Source organism: Balaenoptera physalus, assembly GCF_965194825.1.
Source record: "Balaenoptera physalus genome assembly, chromosome: 6".
In the NCBI taxonomy this organism is placed as follows: Eukaryota; Metazoa; Chordata; class Mammalia; order Artiodactyla; family Balaenopteridae; genus Balaenoptera; species Balaenoptera physalus.
Window position 1 is genome coordinate 98216589 of NC_138885.1, and position 24739 is coordinate 98241327.

Here is a 24739-nt window from a genome sequence, read left to right on the forward strand (position 1 = left end):
GCTAACATATCTAGGCTTTGCTCAGAGGCTTCAATTCTGCCATCCTTTAGTGAACACTAGATGCTGGAAAGTTTGAATAGTTTCAGGAGTAGGCCTGTGGAAGTGTTTCTTTTGTAGGATCGAGCCAGTAGACTGTAAGTTGCTGATACAACTTAAATGAGCCCCCATAGGATTATAGAGCACATCTAATTAAAAATTTTAAATGTTTTAGCAGTAATATTTCCAAAGACAAATCAATATACATTCATAATAGGAAAAAAAGTTTTTAATAGAGGAAAACAGGATAAATAGCACCCAAAGCTCTACCAACTAGTCTATATTTTGGTACATTTCCTTACTATTTTTATTCCCCTCATATATATAGATTTTTGGTCAGAATTGACTTTTATTACGTGTAGTGTATGTCATATTATACCCTAATAGTAGTGACCTTAAAAGATAACCTGCTTCGTTTAGAATCAAAGTATTTGAATGAGTGAATTTTCATTTTTCATGCTGTATCTGTTTTTTGAGATTCTAAAATTACACATTAACCAAATAGCTTAAGGACCATATCAGAGTTTTAGTTTAAAACATTTCTAGCTTGAAGGAGAAATTAGTCTTCCAAATAGTGATACTGTTTCAAATATGTTACATCTAGAACTTTTTGTTAATAAGGAATAAGTGGCTTTGCATAAAGCATCTGAAACAAGCAAAATGGTGTTTTATATATGCCATTTGGATATTTCTGATTATTGGATACTGGCAATTTTTATTTAAATGCTCTGTATTTTAAAAAGCATCAACTAGATTTTCTCCCTGCCTCACCTTTCATGTATTTGTGGAGGACATTGATGGGAGAGTGTGACAGCATGGTGAAAACTATTTTATATGAATAGGAGGAAGGAAGGCTCATCTGAATTAGTAAACAAACAAAAACCAAAAACCAAACCCAGCTTTAAAATTGTTCGTATTCTGTGGTATTAAAGAATGCTACTCTTCCTTCCAGTGGCTTTCAGTGATTGGGATTTGGTTATTGGCCTTACTTTAAGGAAGAGAGTTGTCCTAACATAGTTTAGGCCATTTTAGTATTTGACTATTGCCGTGTTCATGGGCTCTTCACAAATAAATGGATACTTCTAAAGTGTTTTAAAGATAGTTCATTCTCTAGAGGGTCTCAAAAAGTTCTTTGTCACCTATCCAACACCACTGTAGATAAATTCTCACGAATTTGTACCTTTAGTAAGATTTACCTCCAGTTGTAACTGATCTTAAATAATTTCTCAAACACTTGTCGAATCCTAATTTGTCCCAGATTCTGTGCTCAGTAGCTGGAGGTAGGAGAAGAATCTTCCTAACCTGGAGAAGCTTGTTTACTTAAGAGGGTGGTACTATGCAAGCAGCTGAGACCATGGAACAGTTGGTAAATTAGATGTGTGAGTGTGCAGAAAGTGAGAAGTTTTGTGGTGTGCCTGCTGGCAAAGGGATCCTAGAGGCAGATGGGGTCAAGCTTGCTGGGACAGGAGGAAGAAAAAGGCATTGCAGGCAGAGAGCAGCATGGGTGAGGCAGGAGTGTCAAATAACACGTAGAACAGAATTAGTACAATTTTGAAATGAATGGCAAGTATTCTCTGAGGTTCTCACTTGAGTAATGTACTGGCAGTCTTACTTAAACATGAAGTGAGAAGTTAAATTCTCAGAGTTGTTTTATCCGTTTTTTTTGGATGCGAGAGAATCTTTAAGCAGTACCTTTTTGTCCTCCAGATAAGGAAATTGAGGCCCAGAGAGACTTATGGCCCCCAGCTTTTTAGTGATAGAGCAGCCCTGGCATGCCCGGCCTCTGATTGGAAAACGTTTGTTTCGTCACACTGTCTCCTGAACATTTATTATTGGTGTTCATTTACTGCAGTGAAATGCTCCTACATCGGTATTATATAAAGCATTACGTTTTATTGTAGTAAATGAATAGAAATAGGAAATCTCAGCTGCATTTCATTGCTTAAGGAAAAAACCCTGAAATCTTATTCTAAACTTTTTACATTATTATAAAGGTAATTTATAATAGGTGCTTACCAGGTTTGATTATAGGTACTATATCAAGGCAGCATTTTAGAACCCATTTCTCAAAGCTCGTCTGTGGAAGTCAGAGTATAGAGGTTTCCCATAGAGCTGCACATGATATCACACTCAGGCAGTTCATGGAGTGTAAGAAAAATCTTAATGCTTTATCGTTTGACATTTTAACCGAGGAAAAACACACACTTGATAGGTTTAACTTACTGTGACATTTTCTTCTATTTCCCTTCCCCTTCAGGTATCTCCAGGGCAGCTTACTAAAAAGTATAGCTCATGCTCAACAATATTTCTAGATGACAGCACGGTCAGCCAGCCTAATCTTAGAACCACAGTAAAATGGTGAGTACAAGTAGGTTGCCAAGGGCTGAGTGACAGACCCCCTTATCGCTAAAAGCATCCTAGCCATACATAAGTTCATTCATTTGAATTGTCCTTTTCAGTGATCAGGTTAAAAAACTGGTGTCAACTATAGATTGATTTCAAGGACCTAAATATGAATTTTCAGTTTCCATTTTAATCTTAGAGCGCATGATAGAAGGGAAAGTCAGTTAGCAAATAAGAAATCCCAGAAAAAGTATAAATCTTCATTTGACGCGTTTCTGTTGCTAAGCCATTGTTGAACACAGTGAGAAAGAGAGGTGCTTTTGATTGGCTGTTTCTAGAGACAATTATTACTGTATGAGTTGTAGTCCTCAAACAACGTGCACTACTTTGGAAGCTGCTCTTAGAAGAAGGAACAGCTTGTCCCCTACTGGCACCAAAGCGAATCTGCATTTAAATTTAATTGGAGTTTGTCAGATTTATCCCACTGTGCTTTTTTTTTTTTCCTGCACTCTTTCTGTATGAAATTTTACTTCTCCTTCCTGTCCCCCAAAGAGGGGGAGAATATATCAAACCAGTCTTAAGAAATACACACTCAAGCTTAATTTCTTTGTAGATGAAATTTGTTCAACTGAGGTTTTAACTTAATAGACACATTTAAGTTTTGTTTATATATATGTATCTCCAACACACTGTATCACTCACAGCAGAGAACAATAAAAGAGGTGAGGTTTCGGAAACATGGCTGTGGTCAGGCTTATACTTAAGGAGACACGAACAGTGTCATGATGATGGAAACTATTCTTTAATTTCTGGGAGCACCTCATAGTCCACAATTGGAGATGCACTTTCAAAACACCCTAATGATGAACCTTTCAAGCTTATTTAAGAGAAAAAAACCAAACGGGATGCAGAGCTTCTTGCCTCCTCCCTCGCCGTTGTCCACGAAACATTAACATCTCCTTAGGATATGAATGTTGATTTTCCAGAACACAGTTTGGGAAATGCTATTTGAAAATATTAATGTCCTTATCCTTAATTTTATTTGTTGTCTTAATTTTATAAGCTAATTGTATTTTTAATTGGTTTTTAATGTGCCAGCTTTTTTTTTAGCTATTTAAATTATCAGTAACTTCTACTTTAATTAAAGACAGCAAGTTCACAGTCATAATAATGTAACTTTCCTCTCTTGCTTACAATAATAGTTGCAGTCAAGTCATGTTTCAGCAAAAACTGAGCCCCATCTCTAAAGTCCTGAGTTTGGGCACTTATCACATAATCACTCAATGTTTTTCTTCAGCCAAGACACTGAATCTGTGGGTACAAAAACCACTCTACTTTGGCTAGAGTCGCAGCTTCTTTTGAATTCAAAAGAGTCTGATGTCCAGTATATAATTCAAAAGTACTTTGAAAGTAAACCTTGCTCAGGGACTTCCCTGGTGGTGTAGTGGTTTAAGAATCTGCCTGCCAACGCAGGTGACACAGGTTCGAGCCCTGGTCTGGGAAGATCCCACATGCCGCAGAGCAATTAAACCCGTGCGCCACAACTACTGAGCCTGTGCCGTAGAGCCCGCGAGCCACAACTACTGAGCCCGTGTGCAACTACTGAAGCCCACGCACCTAGAGCCCGTGCCGTGCAACAAGAGAAGCCACCACAGTGAGAAGGCCGCGCACCACGACAAAGAGCAGCCCCCGCTCTTGGCAACTAGAGAAAGCCCGCGCGCAGTAACAAAGACCCCATGCATCCCAAATTAAGTAAAATTAAATAAAATTAAAAAAAAAAAAAAAGATTTACCTTGCTCAGACAAGAAGGTTTCATCCTTTTTTTTCCCGACCTAGTCTAATTTTTGGAAGTACAGTAAATTTTAATTTGCTCTCATGAAGTTTTAGAAATGATCATTCATCACATTCATTATTGGTGAAATAAAGGTTTACTGAGAAAATTAATAGGGCCAATTGGCTTTTAGGAATGATTTTGAAAATGTTTATCATGGGGTTAGTTTTCAGTGGGGTAGCTGTTCTCAGTGGGGTAGGTGAGCCTTATTAGAATCACTTATGCAACTTTTCAAGATATATGTTTCTGGATGCACAAAGTCCACCCGCCTGCCCCCGCCTCCAAGACACAGTGTCTGTGTGTCTGTCTGTCTGTCTGTCTCTCTCTCACCCACGCACACACACCTGTTGACAAGATGGGGAATGATGTGAAGCATGATTATATGGACAAAAGCATCCCGAGTGATTCTCCGATCTTAACCCTAACTCATTCATCCCTAAACTTTGCTGCACGCTGCAGTCATCTGGGGATCTTTAAAAACAGTCCTGATGCCCAAGTCATACCCAGTGCCGGTTAAATCAGAACATCTTGAAGCAGAAGCCAGGCAGTTTTTAAAGCTTCTCAGATGATCCCAGTGTGCAGCTGAGCTTGGGAGCCACTATTTGGTTAGAGGGCAGGAGAAAGAGAACTGCTTCTGATAATTAGTGGGACCTTAGGTAAGTCAGTTTTAAGCCTTGGTTCCCTTATCTGTAAAATGGGTGGTTTAATTAAATGTCATCTACGGTTCAGTGGTCCTTTCCATCATAAAACTTCTAATGCTGTGATTTTAAAATCAATTTGAAGATGAAACTTGGAAGCACTATAGAAGTATCCATCTTTGATGCTAACGGTGTTACAGGCCTTTATACAAGTGCTAAGATTCTATAGACCTATTCTAAAATTCAGATTTGCCTTCCCTCAATTATTTTGAGTTTCATTTTAGACACTGAGAACAAAGGGGAGCATATAACTTAACCAGAGAACCCCTTTGTTGCCTAATATACAACATCTGTGAATAACTTAGGAATATAGTAACTTAAAAAAGACTACCTAAGGACTTGTATCTATCTGTTCGTTAATACTTTATTTAAAATAATTTGGAAATACCTGTCATTAATAGGATACTGTGTAGTATTATGCTGTCTTATTAGCACTGCTTATTTCAGGATAGCTAGACCTATCATCAGTTTTGTGGCTATAAAATTTTGCTATTAAATTTTCTAATAATTATGTAAAAGTGATTTGAAATCATTTTGGTATAGAGCACTTTTATTATTTACTTTTAGGGAAATAATGGAAAACGGATGGGTAGGTGGATAGCGAACTAAATCAACTGAAATGCAGGGGCTAACAAAACAACCACACACACACACACACACACCCCCACACACAAACTACTATATGGCTTAAATTTAAGCATGTGTATAGATAGATATAACTTGTACAGGACAGAAGGTTTTGTGGGTAGAAGGACAAATGACAGGGAACATATGTAATAATTTATATATTATAATAATCAACCAAAACATGCCTTCTAACAGCATATCTAGCATTTTGGGTCTCCTAATTTTGCTAAAAGCTGAAGAACCTAAAACAAGGGGGAAAGCACCCATGTGGTACTGTTCTGAATTCGAGGATTTCGGGGCCACTGGGCCTCTGGAAGGTCTTCCCTCCTTGCTAACCCCTTTTTAAAAATGTCTTCAGGCCTGATATGATAAAAATCAGTGATGACAATGTATTTTTTTTCCTCCACAGTATGACCTTAGCAATATATTACCACATCAAGAACAGGTGAGCTCTTTTGAAACCTATCTTGTTATTCCAGCTAATTAATTTACAAGGTATCAAGTTTAGTGTTAGGTAATAACTATAGATGTTACTGGCATAAGCTTTTATTATTAGAGTGCTTTTATTACAATATAGAAGTGAATCATTTATTTTTCTCTTAGGACCCTTAATTCTTAGGTTACTGAGCATCCCAAAGAGTATTTGTTTATATGGGTTATATTGATAATTTACTGTATTAGAAATTGAAATTGAGAATTTAAAAAATTAAATTCATTGTATATTAAAACAGGGTGTGCCTTAGCACTACTGAAATTTTGAGCTAGATAATGCTTTGTTGTGGGGTGTCGTCCTGTGTGTTATAGGATATATAGCAGCACCCTTGGCCTCTACTCACTAGATGCCAGTAGCACCTTCTTCCCTCCACATTACGACAACCAAAACTGTCTCCAGCCATGGCCAGAAGTCCCCTGGGGGACGAAATCACCCCTGATTGGGAACCCCAGTGTTCAACATAAATCATTTTTTTTAATGAAAAATAACTATTTTCCACAACAAAAAATATTGAGAGAAAAGTATCTCCTCAATAGAAGACAGCTGATTCTCATATCTATTCTGTCTTCAGTCATTTGTTTTGAAGAAACAATATGAAGAAGATCCAGCCGCTTGCAGATATATAGTTGGAAAAAGGTGTATTTTTAAAGCCTTCAGATAATTTGGTATATTCTTTGATACTGTACCAAAAGTCTGCATGTGCTAGTTTCTTAAATTAGTTAAAATGGAATTCTAAATCATATCAATGAACTTGTAATAAATACTATGTTAAATTAATACCCATTGATCTGTCATGCATACTGAGTAGATCTTTTTACCTGTACCTGACTTTATAATATTATACATTGGTCATTTGGAAAGTATTGGTTCACATTTCTTTAGACAGTGTCAAAAACTCACTTTTGTTAGTATCACCACCAGTCTTACCAGAAAAGTCTTTTAAGTGTTGAGAAGTTGTCAAGTTCACAATCGAAGGTAGAAGTTTTCCAAAACTCCTGATATTTTTAGCTTGATGGCTTGAATTTTATCATTGGCAACAAATAACTTTAGAGTTATTTTCCTTGAAGTGACAGGCTCACTTTGTTCATTTTTGAAAGAATGACTGTGTCAGTTGTACATTCAAATAACGATGGTGTTCGATGAAAAAAGTGTTTCAAATAAAGATGGTGTTCTATGAAAAAAATGACTTACCGCCAAGTCACAAGTGCTTTTCCTTAACACAGCCATATTTCAGTATGTAAAAGTGCTTAATGCATACTTTCCACTTATTCAGAATATTAAAAAGAAGGACCAAGGTTTAAGAACACTATTAATTTTTACTCTTTTATCAAGGATGTTCTTCAAGCAGATTTTTTAACTGCAAGTGGCAGTGAATAATTGAATGACTTCTAATTCAGTTTGGTACCACTGCCTTGATTCATGCTCAGAAACCAGCAGTTTTACCCACTTTTGCTTTTATACATCCATAGCAAATGTCACACAATGTGAAGGGCAGGTAGTGTCTTAGTATTCTTATAAAAGCAGTTTTGACCTCTTGGGCCTCCTGAAGGAGGGGATAGGGGAGAATCCCAGAGGCCTGCAGACCACATTTAGAGAACCGCTGTTCAAATGAGCGCAGTGTATTAGTGTGGTGAAATTTTAAATTAAAAAGCCTGGTTTCTTTTAAAATAAAAAGACAATTACATTTTTAACTCAAACTATTTAAAAGAGACAAGAAGAAATACACAATAAGGATATAAAGAACTAAAGAGAAAAAAACGGGAAAAAACCATGAATCTCATATTCACATTGATTGAAGTGAGAAGAATTTATTGCCCACCACCACTGCTTCATAAAATGTTCTTGCATATTCCAGTGTGAGGTTAGAGGGGTGAAAATATATTGGTTTACTAGCATTGCCTGTTAGGGAGGGTCAGTGCTTATAGAGGCAACTCTGGCTGGTTGTTGTAGAAAAGGTTTCACAGAACTTGATGTGCTGAGTAAAAATAGGTCAGGAAACCTTTCTAAGGGTGGAATCCAGGAGAAGAATTTATAAAACTGTTTGCTTCGTTGAAGGTTAAGCTTCCTCTACCCCTCTCTCTACTCCTAGCCGATATTTTACTAAGATAGTAAGTCCTGAATTAATTTTTTAAATGCACATTCTTATTTTATAGAGTTGCAGATAGATCCTTGGATATTTTTGATGAGAGATTACATCCACTCACAGTAAGTGTCAGTTTTATTGAAGTGGTATTTTTCTCTTATACAGTTGTGTTTATTTCATGCTGATTTGCTTTGAAATTAATTACTAGAAGAAAATTACTTCCTCCAGCTCGAAGTCAAATTCATCTTCCTTTAAGTCTTCTTCCCCACGCCATGTTGTGTCTAGTCATTTTCCCGAAGGCGTGTTGTATAAGGGGTTGATGGATATGAACCGAGTTGCACTTTGTGTGAATAGTGAGCAGGTAAGTAAACATACCCAAGTAACAGAAAATGTATCTTTTTAAAGGATGATGTTCCATAGCATCAAACAATATAAATATTTGTAAATAAACCTAATATGATAAGGCCTCTAAGAAGAAAATTAGAAAACTGTTTACATTTTAAACGAATTAAAATGACAAAGTTTTAAAATTCACTTCTCCGGGTGCTCTGTGGCCACACGTGGCTGGCGACTGCTGTACAGGACAGCACATTCTTAGAGCCTTATGGTTACAGGACACTGGAAATGTGTTTTCAAAGTTGACTACAGAAAAGTATGACATATGGTGATCAGCAAGACTTTTGAGCCTAAAAGTATTGGGTTGGCCAAAAAGTTTGTTTGGTTAGTGAATATATTGTTCAATAAAATGCTTGGTGAAAATGAAAACTGTGTCTTTTATTTTTACTTAAAACCAAATGAACTTTTTGGCCAACCCAATAGTTTACATTTGGTTAGAATTCTGTGGGGAGGAACGTGGAAATACATAAATTTTCTGCGGTTGTGCCTGTATTTTTCTTTAATGAATGGTGGTGAGTACTGGATCACTGTGGTATTTTAGGATCCCATTGTTTAGATTTAAAAGACTACAAGACATGTCACCCAATCAGAATTATTTTAAGGGGCACGTGGGCCCAAGTGTGAAGACTGCTATCTTAAGGGTACTTTTAAGTATTTTTCTTCCGTGGATACTTAAATTGCATTTTTTCTCCCTTCAGCGAGAAAAGATTCCAGAGGAATACTTCGAGCATGATCCTGAACACAAATTCATTTACGGATTTGTTCATACTCTTTCTAGTGCCGCACAGCTAACTGCTGAAGGTGCAGTAGTAACTTTGGTAAGATATTTTTTCTTTCATAAAGCATCTGTAGAAATTTCTGTCTTGTACACATGGTATGGTCCTGTTTTTCCCAAATGAAAGTAGGTTCCTGAAACGATCATTAGAACTTTATTAAGAGAAACCTATCAAAAGAAAGTAAAGTATACACATTTGAGCTTTAATCATCATTATGATTTAAAACGTTGCCATTGCTTTTCTCATCACAAAACAATTGCTATTAAAGGCAGCAGGAGAGATTTCTGGTTTCTCCTTCCACACCTGAGGGGACACACGCACGCACAGTGCACACACGCACACACAGACGACGCGTGTGGTGGTGGTGGGGCGGGGCAATCACTGAGCGCTCTGGTCCACAGGCAGAAACAGGTTCCGGGCAGTTTGAAGCTGAGTCCCAGACTGCACTGCCTAGGCAGTTCTGATGTGTGTCCTGACTGAGAACTACTGCCCTCAGTTCTCTGTTCCTTGGATAATGGATAATGGTGTTAACCATCCCTGCTGTCCTCTTATTGCCTGCATGTGAAGTTGCCCAGGACTAGGGTGCCAGTAGGACTTCAGAAGGCTTTACTCTAGTTAGCCTGCTAAGCTACAGCTGTGTAAGGACCTTTTTGTCATCCATTCCTAATTCCTATGGTAAGATTTTATCATTTGAATAATAAATCATATTCAAGTGAGAGGTAGTTGGGATTGTTTTACTCCTCCCTATAGCAAACCTGTAGGGGGGAAAGTCAGCTGCGTGGTCTGCAGGGAAGGAATACTTAGGCCACTCACTGCCTGCTCCTATCAAGGCAGAATTTAGGACAGGAGGCTTGTCCTTTTGAAAAGAGACCCCTCAGTGGGTACTGGATCAGACACAGGCCTTTTCTTGGCGCTACAGGCCACTTGGAGTGCTTAGCACATGCTTGAGAGAGGCAGGAATGGTGCTTGCATATGGAGAGCTAGGAAATGCAGGAAGGAGAGTATTTGGGTTGGAAGAGGGGCATTTCTTTGTAGCCAAGTTAAGCTTGATGTACCTGCGAGACAGCAGAATGGCAGTGTCTAGTAATCATTTGAATATATGGGATTGGAGCATGAATCTGAGCTAGAGGGAGGGAATTAAGTGTAGCTGTTCAAATGCAGAGAAAGTATGTAAAATAAAAAGTGGGTAGAAGATAGATCCTACTAGAGACTGTCAGCACTTAAGGGACAGATCCCCAGAGGAGTGGCTACAGTGGTAGGAAACCCAGCAGAGAACCCTAAGAGACACCAGGAGAGGTTCAAGAAGGAGAGTATGGTCCAAACGCTAAATGCTACCAAGAAGTTGCTCATGTCATAAATACCATGTCACTGAATACCTACTCTGTGTCACTTTTCTACATGTGGGGGGTGGAGGAGAGAACAAGTTGGATAAATAAAGTTCTCGCCTTTATGGAGCAAGTGTGGAAGACGTAAATTTTTTTTTTTTTTTTTTTTTATCGGAGTACAGTTGATTTACAGTGTTGTGTTAGTTTCAGGTGTATAGCAAAGTATAAGTGTTTTTTTTTAATGAGTGTTTTTTAAAAGATGACTATTTCAAGTGGTGGTAAAAACCATGAAGAGAAAGCAAGGTAAAGGGATAAAGTGATTAGAGGGGCTTACTAGAAAGCTCAGGAAGAGCCTCTTTAAAGAGGTAATGTTTGAACCCAGGACCTGGCTGAACTGAGGAAGATCAGGTACGCTGGCATTACGGGCAGAGGGGACAAGTGCAAGGCTCTGAGACAGGAACTTGTTCTGTGTGTTCAAGGAAAAGCAAGGTGGCCATTGTGATCCGAGCGGGGAATGAGGGAAAGAGCATAGGTGATGAGGTCACGGAAGGACAAGGCCGTACCGCACAGGGCCTCGTAACTTGCAGGCCACGGGAAGAAGGTATTTGTTTGATGGGAAGCCTCTGGCAGATCTGGAGCAGGCGCATAAAGTACTCTTAATTGAAGAGGCTCTCCTGGCTGCTTTGGGGAGAACAGACTGTAGTCTGTTGGGAGGCAGAGAAGTTAGGCAGTGGCAGCGATACAAGTCAGAAGTGACAGACAGAAAAGCGGTCAGGGTACCAGTGAAGGTAGAGATAACAAGAAGTCCTAACAGATTGGAGCAGGATACACTCAAGTGCAGGTTTTTGGTCTCAGCGACTGGGCGTGTGGCAGTGCTCTTTCATTTATGAGGGAAGGCCTGGGGAGTGGAGCTCTGGGACGAAGAGCTCTGGGTTGTTTGTGTGAAGGCACCGGTGACCACGGCAAGAGTAGTCTCTGTAGAGTGGTAGCAGCAGGAGGCTGACTGAAGTGGGTTAAGGAGAGGATGGGAGATGAGGAGCTGGCCTCAGGCCTGAGGACGCCGTCTAGGGGCAGTGGGGGACAGGCTGGGGACATGGAAGCATTCACACTGGAGGAAGCCTCTGACAGAGAGGGAGAAGTTGTTCAAAAGGAGACTAACTGTGGGCACAGTGCTCTGCAGAAGTGAGGTGGGATCAACTTCATTCATAGGAGAGTTAGCTTCAGTGAAAAGAAAGAAATCTCGCTTCCTCCGAGACAGGAGGGCAAGTGGGATAAATGAATATCAGCACGTGTACCAAGTTTGCCAGTACAAAGGTGAGAGGAAGTTGAGAGATTGCCAGTGTCGTTTCAGTGCCTCTGATGAGTCCCATAAAGTAGAGAGTTGAACCTTGCGGGGAGAGTCGTTCTTAGGGTACTAGAGAGTGCTGAGTTCTTTGGGGAATGGGAGCCGAATTTCACTAAGAACATATAATCTCAATACCCGTGTTTGAAAACACAGTAGAGTTTGGAGGGCATGGGCGAATCTGAGCTGTCAATCTGATAACCCTTCAGAGAGTAAACAGACTCTTTCAAACTGGACATTTTTCTTTTTGTCAAATGGCATATACACTCTTCTACAGAGGTAACAACAAATCACAGCTTACCTCTCTAATCTTTGCTCAGCTGTTAACTCCATCCAGTTCTTTGTAGGGTAGACATTTGATACATGTAAAAGAAACCGTGAAATCATCTCACAAACCGGCAGGTTTAGAGGAGCCCCAGGGATACAGACACAGGCAGGTCTTCCCACCTTAAAACCAAAAGAATTGACTAAGCTGCAGATTATGTAAGACAGAAATGAATAATGAAATGATAATGGAGATGTGAAAAATTGGGGCTATGAAAAGGACTACCCTTTGTATGCATGTGTGTTCCTTCAAAAGGCACTAAAATATGGGAATACTTGACAGTTGTAAAGCCCCTTTGTACTGCCTGTCCTGCTGTGCCACGCAGCAGCCACTGGGAGGCTCTCTTGACCACCAGTTTTTATCTTCAAGTTCATGCCACAAAAGGACTGGTGACTGACTCTGAAGAGAAGGTAAAGATGTGCTCAGTCTTACCAGAATTTTACACACTCAAGCGTTATGTAAAATCGCCATGCAACCACCACCAGTCTTGTAGTTAACATTGCACGTGATAGGCACTCAAGCATTTACTGAACAGTTGAAGTCGACACTGGGCTGTATGTGCTGCCCTTGACAAGTGGGAAGGTAATAATACAATGCGTGTCTTTAGAATGCCCTTTGCTGAGATGTCCTTTCATTCCTGTGACCAAAATTGGGTTGGAAATTCACACGGGCAGAGTAGAAATATCAGACTCACAGAAATATCTGACTTACAACTGTGACCTGGCCTCTGGCCTTGGCTTGGCTGAGCAAAGTCTTTGTAGAACCTAGGAATAAAAGGGGTGTCAAAAAGAGATGAAATCTGTCATTCCTAACAATTCTTATCACAGCACTTAAACTGAACGAAAATCAAAGATCAGTGCTCTACTTTTGCAGGTTTACTTAGAAAGGCTTTTAACTTATGCTGAGATCGACATTTGCCCCACTAACTGGAAAAGAATTGTTTTGGGAGCCATTCTTCTTGCCTCCGAGTTTTGGGACGATCGGGCTGTATGGAATGTGGACGACTGCCAGATCCTCAAGGACGTTACAGTTGAGGACATGTGAGTTTGTAAGGTTACCGTGAACTTTCTAACCATTTTCCAATACCTCATTTGCTCTCATAAAGTTTACATTTTTAAGAAATGTTACATTTTAAGAAAGGTTACCTTGTGCAGAGAGCTGAAATAGACATAAAATTACAGCCTTCTTTCTATCTAGCTGTAGTATAACAATTTGTATTTCCCCTCATTCATTGGTAGGTCTTGATGTGTTATTGTTGTAATATTCTGCTTGAGAAATTGAAATTATTTTTCTGGTGGTTTTTGCCAAACATTTTACAAGCTCACTACCAGAGCAACATGGTACAGTAAGTAACTTGACAGCTTTCTTAAAGCTGTCTACCAGGTCCAGTCCATTTTTAAGGGGCACATGCCTGGTCTTTGAAGCAAGTGGCCACTGTTAAGGTCTTAGGGCCTCTAGACTACTGACAGGTTATAATTTCAACCTGAGTCACACATTGTGTATTTGCTTTTGCTGGTCTTTTTCTCCTTTTTATCTGAGGTTCTGTTGTTACAGAAACTATGATGTACAGGTAGCCACATATAAAGGTTTCAGATCCCTGTGTTCCTGTCTCCTCCCCTAAAGTCTGCTGAGCTAGGAAACACCTACCTCTCAGGTCGTCCGGGAAGCATCCCTGGGGCCTCACCCAGGGCACTCAGCAAACACAGCGGCACTTTGTGGGGCCTTGAGTTAACTAGGCAGGTTCTCCTCACAGATGGCACGCTCACATTGGCATGAAACGCCAGGCTTCCAATCTGGCTCTGGTGAAGGGCCCCAAGGGTGGGAAGCAGGATGAGCCAGAGAGGTAATTCCAGCAGACTCTCGAAGTGCCCGCTTGACAGTGAACCTGTCTTTGTGGGTGGCATTCAGGAAAATGTGAAAGGACACCTCTTGATTATATTGGACAGCAGCGGCCGATCAAGATGGCAGGCAGGGGCAAGAGTTTGTTTTTGTTACCTTTGCCCCTTACCCTAGATAATTCACAATTACCAAAGTGCATATTTACAGCTGAAGCGAGGAAAGCTGTGACTAAGAGAAGGGACCAGTGACTGTCAGTAGCTGTCAAAGTGGCTTTTGGTGAAAATGCCCACTTTGGTGATCATGTAAACCAGGTGGTCGTGGTGATATTGCTGGTAGCAATCTTAGCAAACAGTGGAACAGCAGATAATGAATTTGAAATGAATAGAAGTACTTTTGGAAGTTGCAGAAACTAAAGTGACGTTGACCAACACTATCATCAGTCTTTGAACTGGTCCCTTGAAGGAAGGAAAATTTGTAATCGTGAACACCATCCCTGCCATGATGGCAGCTGAAATTTTCTCAGAATCTGCAGCTGAGCTGACTGGGGCTCTGGTTCCAGGTACAACATCCGAGAACATGCAGGGAAACGTGTGGGTGTTCATAGACATTGAGCCCAGGAGCATTGGCGGCACTGTCCAGCTATGAAGAAACTAATTCTAAACAACGCTTTTCTGTGTAGAACGGAGAATCACCAGGAGTTATGTTTATAATAGGCTGCTTTTGTTTATGATCTTTGGGAGTTGGAAAGCATTACAACAAAGTGTTTAATACACATTTGTTTCATCCCTCTGCTGTTGACTACTATTTGTAATGGTCTCATTTTGAGTCTGAATTGAAAAATTGCTGTCTATCAGCTTTTCCTTAAAACTTTCTAACATCTCTGTGTCTTGTTAAATATATATTTCCCTTCAAAAGAGTAAGTTAAACTGAGCAGCTGCTGTTCAGACAGTTTGCTGCGCCTGTAAGTGGTAGGCTCTTCAGCCACCTAGCCATTTACAAACAGCAAAAAACACAGAAGATGCATATTCCTTAGGCATAATGCTTTTCTTCAGTGATTAAAGCTCTATTAATAGACATGTTAATCCTATGAAGTACTGTATTTCCACACAATTAAAATGTATTAGTGGAGAAAATATAAAAGGGATAGTGAAGTGCATTTATTCCTGTAGTAAATTAAGTCCTGATTAGCTGATTATCAAAACATTATCTGATTTACATTTCTATAGACTTCTGGCCGTATGAACAGGAAATTAATTTTGGAAGTAGGTTCAGTTAGGTTTAAAGTTCAACAAATGAGAAACCTCATTTCTGCTCATACTCTGCTCTCCATACAGGAGAACATGGAGCATTTGTTGATTTATCCAATGGATAAAATATTAACACTTGAAAACCAAGAAACCAAATGTATTGTGAAATAAGCCACTTGCATGTTTGTTTGGGTATTTATCATTTTTATCTAATCAACTCTCTAAAGTGATTGCTGTGAAAAGTGGTAAGATTTACTCTAACTTTATATTTATTTACTTAAACATTTGGCAAGCAAATGGCTGGATATGGTCATATAGCAGAAGCCTGCTCCCAGCACTCTACTTTCCCACTTCATTGAATTCGCCCTCTGTGGGCGTGTGCAGTCTGTCCTGGCAAGGGGCGGTAGGTCTGAACATTCTGGGCTGCTCTCCTAACACCGGGGGCAACAACTGCTCTATCAGAGGTCGTATCGTAAAGTGGGTTTAGTCTAGCTGAGACATAATCTTACTGCCTTCCTAAGCTTAAAAAGTGCATCCTGTCCTGTCATGGTGACGACAAGTCACCCTAGTAAGGTTTTAAGGTGAACAGAAACTTGCATTATGCCCTTTGACACAGCCCCATGCACGGGGTGGGGGTGGGGGTGGGGGGATTCCCTTTCCCATCGAATGTAGCTTATTTATTTATTTACTTGAGATGAATCCTTGTTGCCTCAAGAGTTTTCCCCCCTCAGAGATAATAGCAGTGGCTCTCGATGGATCCATTTGTTGCCGTGGTGATGTGCCCACTCCTTTTGTTGGCTCGTCTCTACTTCAGTAAGCCCCTTCCTGTCACCAGCCCGGTGAAAATGTCTGCAAGTTCTTCAGAGCTAATAAACAGCATACATCATTCCTTTCAACTGATCACTAGAGCGGGGCCTCGTGAGTGAGTGTGGAGCATGAATCGTACAGCTGCACTAATGGAACTCTGAAGAATGAGCCCCTGAGTCAGCAGCATGAGTGCATAAGAGGGCCATGACCTCTTCCCCCTTGTCCCAGACTCAAAGTGCTGGGACGCAGAAAGGACCACAAATAGCTGTACCTTGTTTGCACATTAGGGTATTAATCCAGCTGGGTAGCCATTATTGGTTTCAAAACAGTATTTAGAGCCATCCTAGTAGCTCAGAATGGTATTTTTGAAGATAGCCCAGTTGACTAAAATTGTCCTGTGTTGGTTTTGTCTTCTCCTCCTCCCCCAGGAATGAGATGGAAAGGCACTTCGTGGAGCTACTTCAGTTTAATATTAATGTTCCTTTCAGTGTGTATGCCAAATACTACTTTGACCTTCGCTCCTTAGCAGATGACAACAACCTGAATGTTCTATTCACTCCTCTTAGCAAAGAAAGAGCACAGAACTTAGAGGTAAGGCTGTGAAATCACTAACTGGGGTTTTCTGTCAGCCACCGAAGCCACACCTGTAGCTAAATTATATTAAGCAGTGATTAGGAAAATGGAAAGCTGTTAACAGTTTGAAGAGCTTATTGACCCGTTGGCATCATATTTCCTGTGTCTTTTATGGTTTATACAGGGATCCCACATTATAAAAAAAAAAATTGTCTCTTCTGTAACCATAATTCAGAATACTTTCAATCATATTTAATCTGTTCTTAATGGTTTTCCATTTGAACCTCTACACTTACATATAACCATACATGAATAATTTCTTAAAATTGTATCCCTAATCAGATGTACCTACAGAATCTACTTACCACTCTTAACTGTCTGTTTTTTTTTTAATAATTGATGTTTTGGACTATTTCTACTGTCTTGATATTTTTAATAAATAAATAAATGTATTTATTTATTTATGGCTGCATTGGGTCTTCGCTGCTGCACGCGGGCTTTCTCTAGCTGCGGCGGGCGGGGGCTGCTCTTCATTGCGGTGCGCAGGCTTCTCATTGCAGTGGCTGCCCTTGTTGCAGAGCACGGGCTCTAGAGCGCAGGGTCAGTAGTTGTGGCGCACGGGCTTAGTTGCTCCTCGGCATGTGGGATCTTCCCGGACCAGGGCCCAAATCCGTGTCCCCTGCATTGGCAGGCGGATTCTTAACCACTGCGCCAGCAGGGAATTCCCTCTTAACTGTTTTTTACTCAGCTTGCAGTTCGTGTGTGTGTGTGTGTGTGTGTATGTGTGTGTGTGTGTGTGTGTGTGTGTGTATCACAGTTCAGTCCCATGAGTTTATTAGACAAAGCATCCGTGGCTAACCTGAGAGACCTATACTTGGAAGGTATAATGTGGATTCAGATACTGGATGTAGAAAGTACATGAGTTTTTAATATAAATGGTAACGTACATGGAACAACGTAATACTTATGGCTTATGATTTTTGGTGGGTATACAGCAAAATTCGCAACTGAAATGAACACATTTAAAATTGATACTTTCTGTGGTACCTTGGTGGTACTTTAGAATAAGATGTTTTTCTACCATAATTTATGTGCAAGTGAAATAGCACCTTTCAGCGCTTGTCATTAGACCTCTCCTACCTTCAGCACATACCTACCTGATTAAAATTTTCTTAGAGTATGTAATAACTAATGAAAACTGAAGAGAAGTTGAATAGCTGAGTAAACACTGATTTTGCCCAAGTGTATGTCCATTACGTTTAAGGATCACGTGTGTAGGTAACAGATGATATTGCTATTAGGAGCCTATCATTAGGAACCCAATTTTTAAGTAACTCTAAGTTATTAGGGCAAGTTACCCCTTGCCCCAGCAATCTAATCATAGCCCTTAAAGGTTATTACCTTAGGGAACTGTCAGTTAGTGTAGATATCAGCTATCCAAAGTAGCAGTAACTATGAACTTATCTAAACGAATGGAGATGTGTGGCTTATCAATGATGCTTTTTTTGTTTTTTTAAGGTCCGAACATTTTTTTCCCCCCTAATTATACCTATGTTCTACCTGATTGACTTTCCTAGGCCATTTCCAGATTGTGTGACGACAAATACAAAGACGTGTGTAGAGCTGCTATGAGAAGGTCTTTCAGCGCTGATCATTTCATTGGTATTCGGCGCTCCAATGCCATCCTCTCTTAAGGGAGAAGTGAGGGGTTGTAACATCATAAACCCCTCGAAACAAAGACTGGAGAAATATCACCTCTCCTGCTCAGAAACCAGCAAAGTTAGTATTTTCACCTTAAAGAAAGACATTGAATTCAAGAGACTCATGGACAAGCGAAGATTTTGCTCATAGGAAAGAACGGGACCTCGTCAATGTAACACGCTCTTCTGTCCTTTTTATTGTAAACAGAGTTACAAAAACCACTCCAAAGCTAAAAGCTCCCAATCCACGCACAGATATCTGCTCCCAATCCACGCACAGATATCTGATAGCTGTGAGCTATGTGAGGTTTTTTAATTAATAGTTTAAATTTTTAGACTTTAAAGACACTAGCTATATAACTTCTATGTTTTTCTTACCTCACTGTCCCATACTGCTGCATATTCCTTTAGAATCAGTGCAGTATTACCATCAAAAAATGGGACTCCAAAAAAAAAAAAAAGTAAAAAAACAAAAAAAGAAAAAAAAACAAAAAAACAAAAAAAAAACAAAAAAGAAAAAAAAACAAAAAAAAACAAAAAAGAAAAAAAACACAAAAAAAAAAACAAAAAAAAAACATGGGACTCCTAACAACTCATAAAGCCAAACTTCGGAACAGACTGTTGTAGCATCGTTAGGTTTTGCAGGGTTCTTCCTCCCTACTATATCATTGAAGCTGCTAGTCATTATTGGCAATCAATTTAAACCAAAAAGCTGCTGAATAACACATGTCATCCAAATTCTTTGCAGGCAGTACTTATTAGCATATTAGCATGTTTGCGATCATAAACAGAGAAAGTAGGTTATTTCCTTCTATTGGGTCCGTGCTGCATTTCTTGTTAACTATAATGGTGCTTCTGATTTTGTGATGATTTTCCTCTTTGTTATGTACTTGTGTTAAAGGATATTTTCATAATTCCAGCCAACATGGTGGTCCAGTAATTAACAAGCCGGTGATGAAATAGAAGGTGTCCCAAAAGTCTTAGAACAATTTTAAGCTTTAATATAGTGTGCTTGGATACTCCAGAACAGTGTCGCAGAAGTATAAATGCTAGACTGGCAAAACATCACTTGAAACTTTAATCGAATTTCTTCTAAACTCATTTACTTTTGTACATTTTAAACATTAAGCTTTTATTTTTTTATTTTTTATTTTTTTAAATGAATTAATTTATTTAATGGCGTGTTGGGTCGTTTCTGTGTGAGGGCTTTCTCTAGTTGTGGCAAGCGGGGGCCACTCTTCATCGCGGTGCGCGGGCCTCTCACTGTCGCAGGCTCTCTTGTTGGGGACACAGGTTGGAGCCCTGGCTTGGGAAGGCCCGTGAGCCACAATTACTGAGCCTGCGCGTCTGGAGCCTGTGCTCCGCAACAAGAGAGGCCGCGATAATGAGAGGCCCGCGCACCGCGATGAAGAGTGGCCCCCGCTTGCCACAACTAGAGAAAGCCCTCGCACAGAAACGAAGACCCAACACAGCCATAAATAAATAAATACATAAATTTTAAAAAATAAAAAATAAAACAATAAACGCTTAACGTTTAAAATTTACAAAACTAAATGAGTTTAGAAGAAATTCGATTAAACTTTCAAATGATGTTTCGTAAGTTTGTGGCATTTATACTTCTACAAGTATCAAAGCTTAAAATTGCACTAAGACTTGAGGGGATACCTCCCCTCCTCTTTTTAAAATAGTCCTTTGCAAGGCTGGGCTGCTTACCTGCTTGATTACCTAAGTTTCTTTTTTCTAGATTTGGTGAAGGAATTATGAACAACAGTGTTAATTCACATGTAATAAATTGAAAAGAACTGGACCCTAGTAGTAGTGACAGGAGAGTAAGTGATACGAAACAGCTTTTCTATCCTGTGTGTTAACCTGGCTGTAGGTGTCTCACTTCAAGTTCTATGTAAGAGGAAACATATAAACCTTAGGAACCCTTACCTCAGGCTTTAAAAGGCAGGGAGGTCCAGTAATCAGTCTTTTTGGAGATTGGTAACGATGTCACCTAAACTTGAAATATTAAAAAAAAAAAAAAAAAAAAGTGTTCTCAACTATGTGAAATCTTTCTCCTCCTACCTTCTCAAATGTAATCCTAGGAATTTTGCCTGTAAACAAAGCATTTCTGGGCCAGAAGTACTTTCTCTCTTTATAGCAAGGCTTCACATTATACTGAGTGCTGCAGGTTCCATCATTTTTAAGGGACAGAGACATAAATGATAAATTATGGTATATAAAATACTACAATCTACCACCTCAAAAAATATTGTTTATGGAGTTTGGAGCTTGGAAATTCAAGTACTGATTGCAGTTTTATTTTGAAAAGAATGCTACAACTTATGTGGTTTTTCTTCCTCATGTTTATATTAAAAGAAAAGCTAATAAACTCTGTTTTAATTAAAATATATGACTACTGTGTTTGTAACACTTCTCACTGTTCACATAACATTACAACTCTGCCTAACTCAAATGTTTTCAGTCAGCTCTGATAGTCGGGCCTTAAAGCATTTTCCAACTAACCATTCATAAGTTGTTTTGACCCCTGCCTTTAGTTAAGATGTAGACATTTATTTCTTCAGCTTACGCTCTTTTCAACCTGAAGATAATCTAGTCCACTTAAAATCACTGGCTACAGTGCTCAGTGGCATAATGCATTAGATGGCATTTTTGAATTGTTTGTTATGGTGCCAAGATGGAAATGCACATTGAAAGATAAAAGTAGGTAAATCCACAGAGAAAGGAATTACAGGAATACTGTAGAATCAGAACTTGTTGTTTGAGGGTTTCAAGCAATTGAACAGGAAAGAAAATGGAAGAACAGGAAGCAGTAGAATTGTGGTTGCTGTTAAGAGGGTGACTTTTAAACAAGCCACGTAATTTGACTTTAACATGCTATTTCACTTAACATTCAGTTGGAAATATACCAGATCTCTCAAGTTTCTTTTAGACCCTAGCCACTGCACTTGAGCAATATTCCATCAGTCCTGATAGTATTGCCGTAGTATTTCCTCCACCTTAGTTACCTTCCTAAGGTCACATCTTTAACTTTGTTCTTGTTAAGTTGCTGATGAGGAGAAATGATCTGATTTAGTACAGAAGGGAAAAAAAATCGATCACAAGTCACTGTTTATATCAATAGTTTGCACCGCGTAGTAATATGCCAGTTACTAAGCAGAAATGCTGACATATCTCGAGTGGTCGAAGGTTTGAAAAAAAAAAAATTGGGGGTAGGAACATTGGGCATGACTGTAGCTTCAAGAACAAGTTGGTAGAATAAGGGGAATCGCTAAAAATTGCTTTTCCCCTTCAGCTTTAATTCTAGAGGCAATACAGCCATTTTAATAAATGGGAAATTGAGGCAACTTAAGGTAAAAATTTAAACATCACAAAGTAGGTTCTCCAACAAATATGGGGCATGGAAACTAGTTATTAATAGGGTGGCAACTATGGCATGTTTTTCCAGATTTTTATACCGAGGAAGGGTTTGTTCCCTAAAGTAGTAAGACTATAAAAGAATATCTGACTACCTGAACTCAAATTTTATTTTTTCGCTTTTTAAGAAAAATTATTTTTCTCTATTGGAATACTGACATCTGTGCAATTTTAACTCTGGTATACCGTAAACTGAACTTTATTCTTTACAAGGAAAAGACAAAAGTTTGAAATGTATGTTTGAACCAAATTAAATTGCCATTTTTGTATGTTAAATTCATGTGGTTGACCCTAAGACAACTTCTTAGGGCCCAGTGTTTCTGGTTAAGAGAAATTTTTCCCACCCTGTATCAGATTCCATCATGACCCTATGCTTTCACATTTACTCCTAATGTACCCTGTATGCCCATTCTTGAAATTCAACAGCACTAAATCCTAGTTTTACAACAGGTCAAATTTCATTTCTTAGTTTTCCCATTCTATAAAATATACCATTCCTTGATTTTTGAAAAATGCTGAAGCCAGTATTTACTGGAAAACAATTCACTCTGTATTCAGGTTATGCAATGTTTTTGGAAATGTTTACCTATAGCGTGTAGGTTAGCTAAAATCTTTCATCACCCAAGACTTCTCTCTAACCACATGTAAAATGACTACGACTGTTCCCTCACCCAGAAGCCGCATTCTTGAGTATAGAGCTATTTGGTAAAGCACTTGACAGCTGGTAGGGGCTCTCCCAGGGGTAAGTGCTAATTTCTATGCAGAATCTGTAGATTACACCCAGCATCTATCAAGTTAAGGATTAGATCACCTAAAATCTTAACTGTTAGCCACTCACCAGCCTGGCCAGCCTGACACCGTGCCAGCAAGAATACAAAAGATCTAGGAGCCCTTCAGAGACACCTGGTCCCTTGTACACAGGTGCAATCTGTTTGGCTTCTGAGGCAATTTCCACTAGTCCGTTTTAAATGGGTTTGGCAGATGAGATAACATGTACTTCATGTGAAAGAAATGTTATGAATACCAGTTTATGGTTTAGGATCGCTAACATGCAGAAAGAACCAGGAAAGTGAAGTAGTATAGAAATTAAGAGAAATCCAGAGTCAAATGAAAAGAGGTGAATGTTCTTTAAAGAAAAAAAAAAAAAAAAAAAAGGAACAGGTTAGGTGATTACTTAACTGCTGTGAGGGCAGCTAAATAATTTGAATGTGATTAGAGAAAGTCAGTGACAGCCTCAGAACCTAAGGTCCTCAAGAATATGTCGATCTCTACTTCAAGACCTCAAATTACTCTGCTAGCTTTTTCTTACAACATCTATTCCTTCATCTTACCGTTCTCAATTCTACTGACCTTTACTTCTAGCTCCCCAGATGGTGGCCCTTTATCTCCTCACTGTGGGAACCGACTCTTCCAAACGCAGGGCATCAGTGTTTTGTCCACCTCCCACTGCCCTCTCTCAACAAGGTCATCTCAGCTTCACCCTTTGACTCTCTGCTCGTGTCCAATGTGGCAGTGCTTGATGTTGGTTACTACTATGAGCCATTTCTAAAACACTATCACCAGGTTCCAGGAAATACAGGATTTCTATGGCTCACGGGCTAACTGGCCCCTTGTAATCCCCTTTAATCAACTACTTGAGCCCTCCTGTGTTCCCACAAAGTAGTTGTTCCCAATTTGCTGCACTCACTCCCCTGATCTGCCCACATCCCTAGATGTATCTCCTCAGGCTAGGCAGCAACCCCACCTTCCAAACTCCAAAACTCATTTCATCTGGCATTAGGAATAGATGCCTCACTTCTTAAGGTAACCCCTCTCATCTAAGGGAGAGGATTCCATCCCAACTCTTCAAATCAAATTTCTATATCCAACACCCCCACCACCAGGATGGTGGTGAGGATGGGGCAATTTGACCTTCCTCAGCCCTTGACATGTCCTAGTGTTTCTCAAGATGTGGTCTCCAGACCACCTGCCTCTCATGGGCTGAAAGTCCCTGTAAGAAATGAAGCTTCTCTAAATGCAACGCGGAATCCTAGAACAGATAAAGAACATCAGTGGAAAATCTGGTGAAATCCAAATGAAGTCTGGAGTTAACAGTAGTGCGTTAATGTTGACTTCTTAGTTTAACAAATGTGCTATGATAATATGTTAATATTAGGGCAAAACGGATATATCTTTGCAACTTGTCTGTAAACCTAAAATCATTCTAAAAGTTTACTAAAACAGAACAAAAAGACCTAATTCTTGGATCCCAAATTCATCTCAATTCCTGGAGCTGAAGCCTGGGAATCTACATTTCTAATAGGAAGCCCAAATGATTCTTATGCAGACACAAATTTGAAAACTAGTCTTTCAATTCCCTTTCCATTCCATGCCTGAATGGCTGCTTCCTCCTTGTTTTACTTACCTTAACCTGATTTCATCTTTTAGATCCTCTCAACCCTAAAATATAAGTACTATCATTATCCCCCTTTCACAGATGAGAAAGTATAAGATGCAGTACACAAACGAAGTACTAAGAGCTTAAGTAATTTGTTCAGGATCAACAGCCCATGAATGATGGAGCTGGGAGTTGAATCCCTAATCAGTCTAGCTCCCAAATCTATGCACAGAACCATTCTACTTCCTCTCATTCTGTTGCACGTAAGAGCTCTGTAACTAAATCACTAAAAGAAGCATTATTACCTATTTCTCCAACTTCCTAAGTCCAACAGTGCCCCCCTTTTCCACTGGGGGGAATGAACAATGAGAAAGCATTGGGAAGATGTGCCAACTAGAGACCTGGACGGGTAAGGCACAGTGGCTCTTGCACCAGGATCCAGCTCAACTGCTGTATTCTCTGTTCTCCCAAATGCCCTAACATGTACCAATCTAATAA

General features: G+C 39.5%; 2 protein-coding genes and 1 long non-coding RNA gene across 3 annotated transcripts in view; 2 read left to right on the forward strand and 1 right to left on the reverse strand.

Moving 5' to 3' along the window:
- LOC309663397 (cyclin-Y-like protein 1) overlaps positions 1 to 24739 on the forward strand; it is a 596208-nt gene that overhangs the window by 202182 nt on the left and 369287 nt on the right. Inside the window, exon 11 of the mRNA XM_082467401.1 lies at positions 18984 to 19237. The gene's annotated coding sequence lies outside the window, so the exon portion shown is untranslated. The remainder of the gene's footprint in view (positions 1 to 18983; positions 19238 to 24739) is intronic.
- The window catches only part of LOC309663399 (cyclin-Y-like protein 1), a 409321-nt gene that overhangs the window by 15295 nt on the left and 369287 nt on the right, over positions 1 to 24739 (forward strand). The window contains exons 4-10 of the mRNA XM_082467403.1: positions 2294 to 2394; positions 5945 to 5980; positions 8182 to 8233; positions 9206 to 9325; positions 13149 to 13315; positions 16597 to 16759; positions 18319 to 19237. Coding sequence (XP_082323529.1) covers positions 2294 to 2394; positions 5945 to 5980; positions 8182 to 8233; positions 9206 to 9325; positions 13149 to 13315; positions 16597 to 16759; positions 18319 to 18435 — 756 coding nt within the window. The 3' untranslated portion in view covers positions 18436 to 19237. The remainder of the gene's footprint in view (positions 1 to 2293; positions 2395 to 5944; positions 5981 to 8181; positions 8234 to 9205; positions 9326 to 13148; positions 13316 to 16596; positions 16760 to 18318; positions 19238 to 24739) is intronic.
- Positions 9285 to 12678, reverse strand: LOC309663411. Its single transcript, XR_014265244.1, has 3 exons — positions 12551 to 12678; positions 12252 to 12289; positions 9285 to 9416 (listed from the first exon to the last, which is right to left on the reverse strand). It is a non-coding gene; the product is annotated as an uncharacterized lncRNA (long non-coding RNA).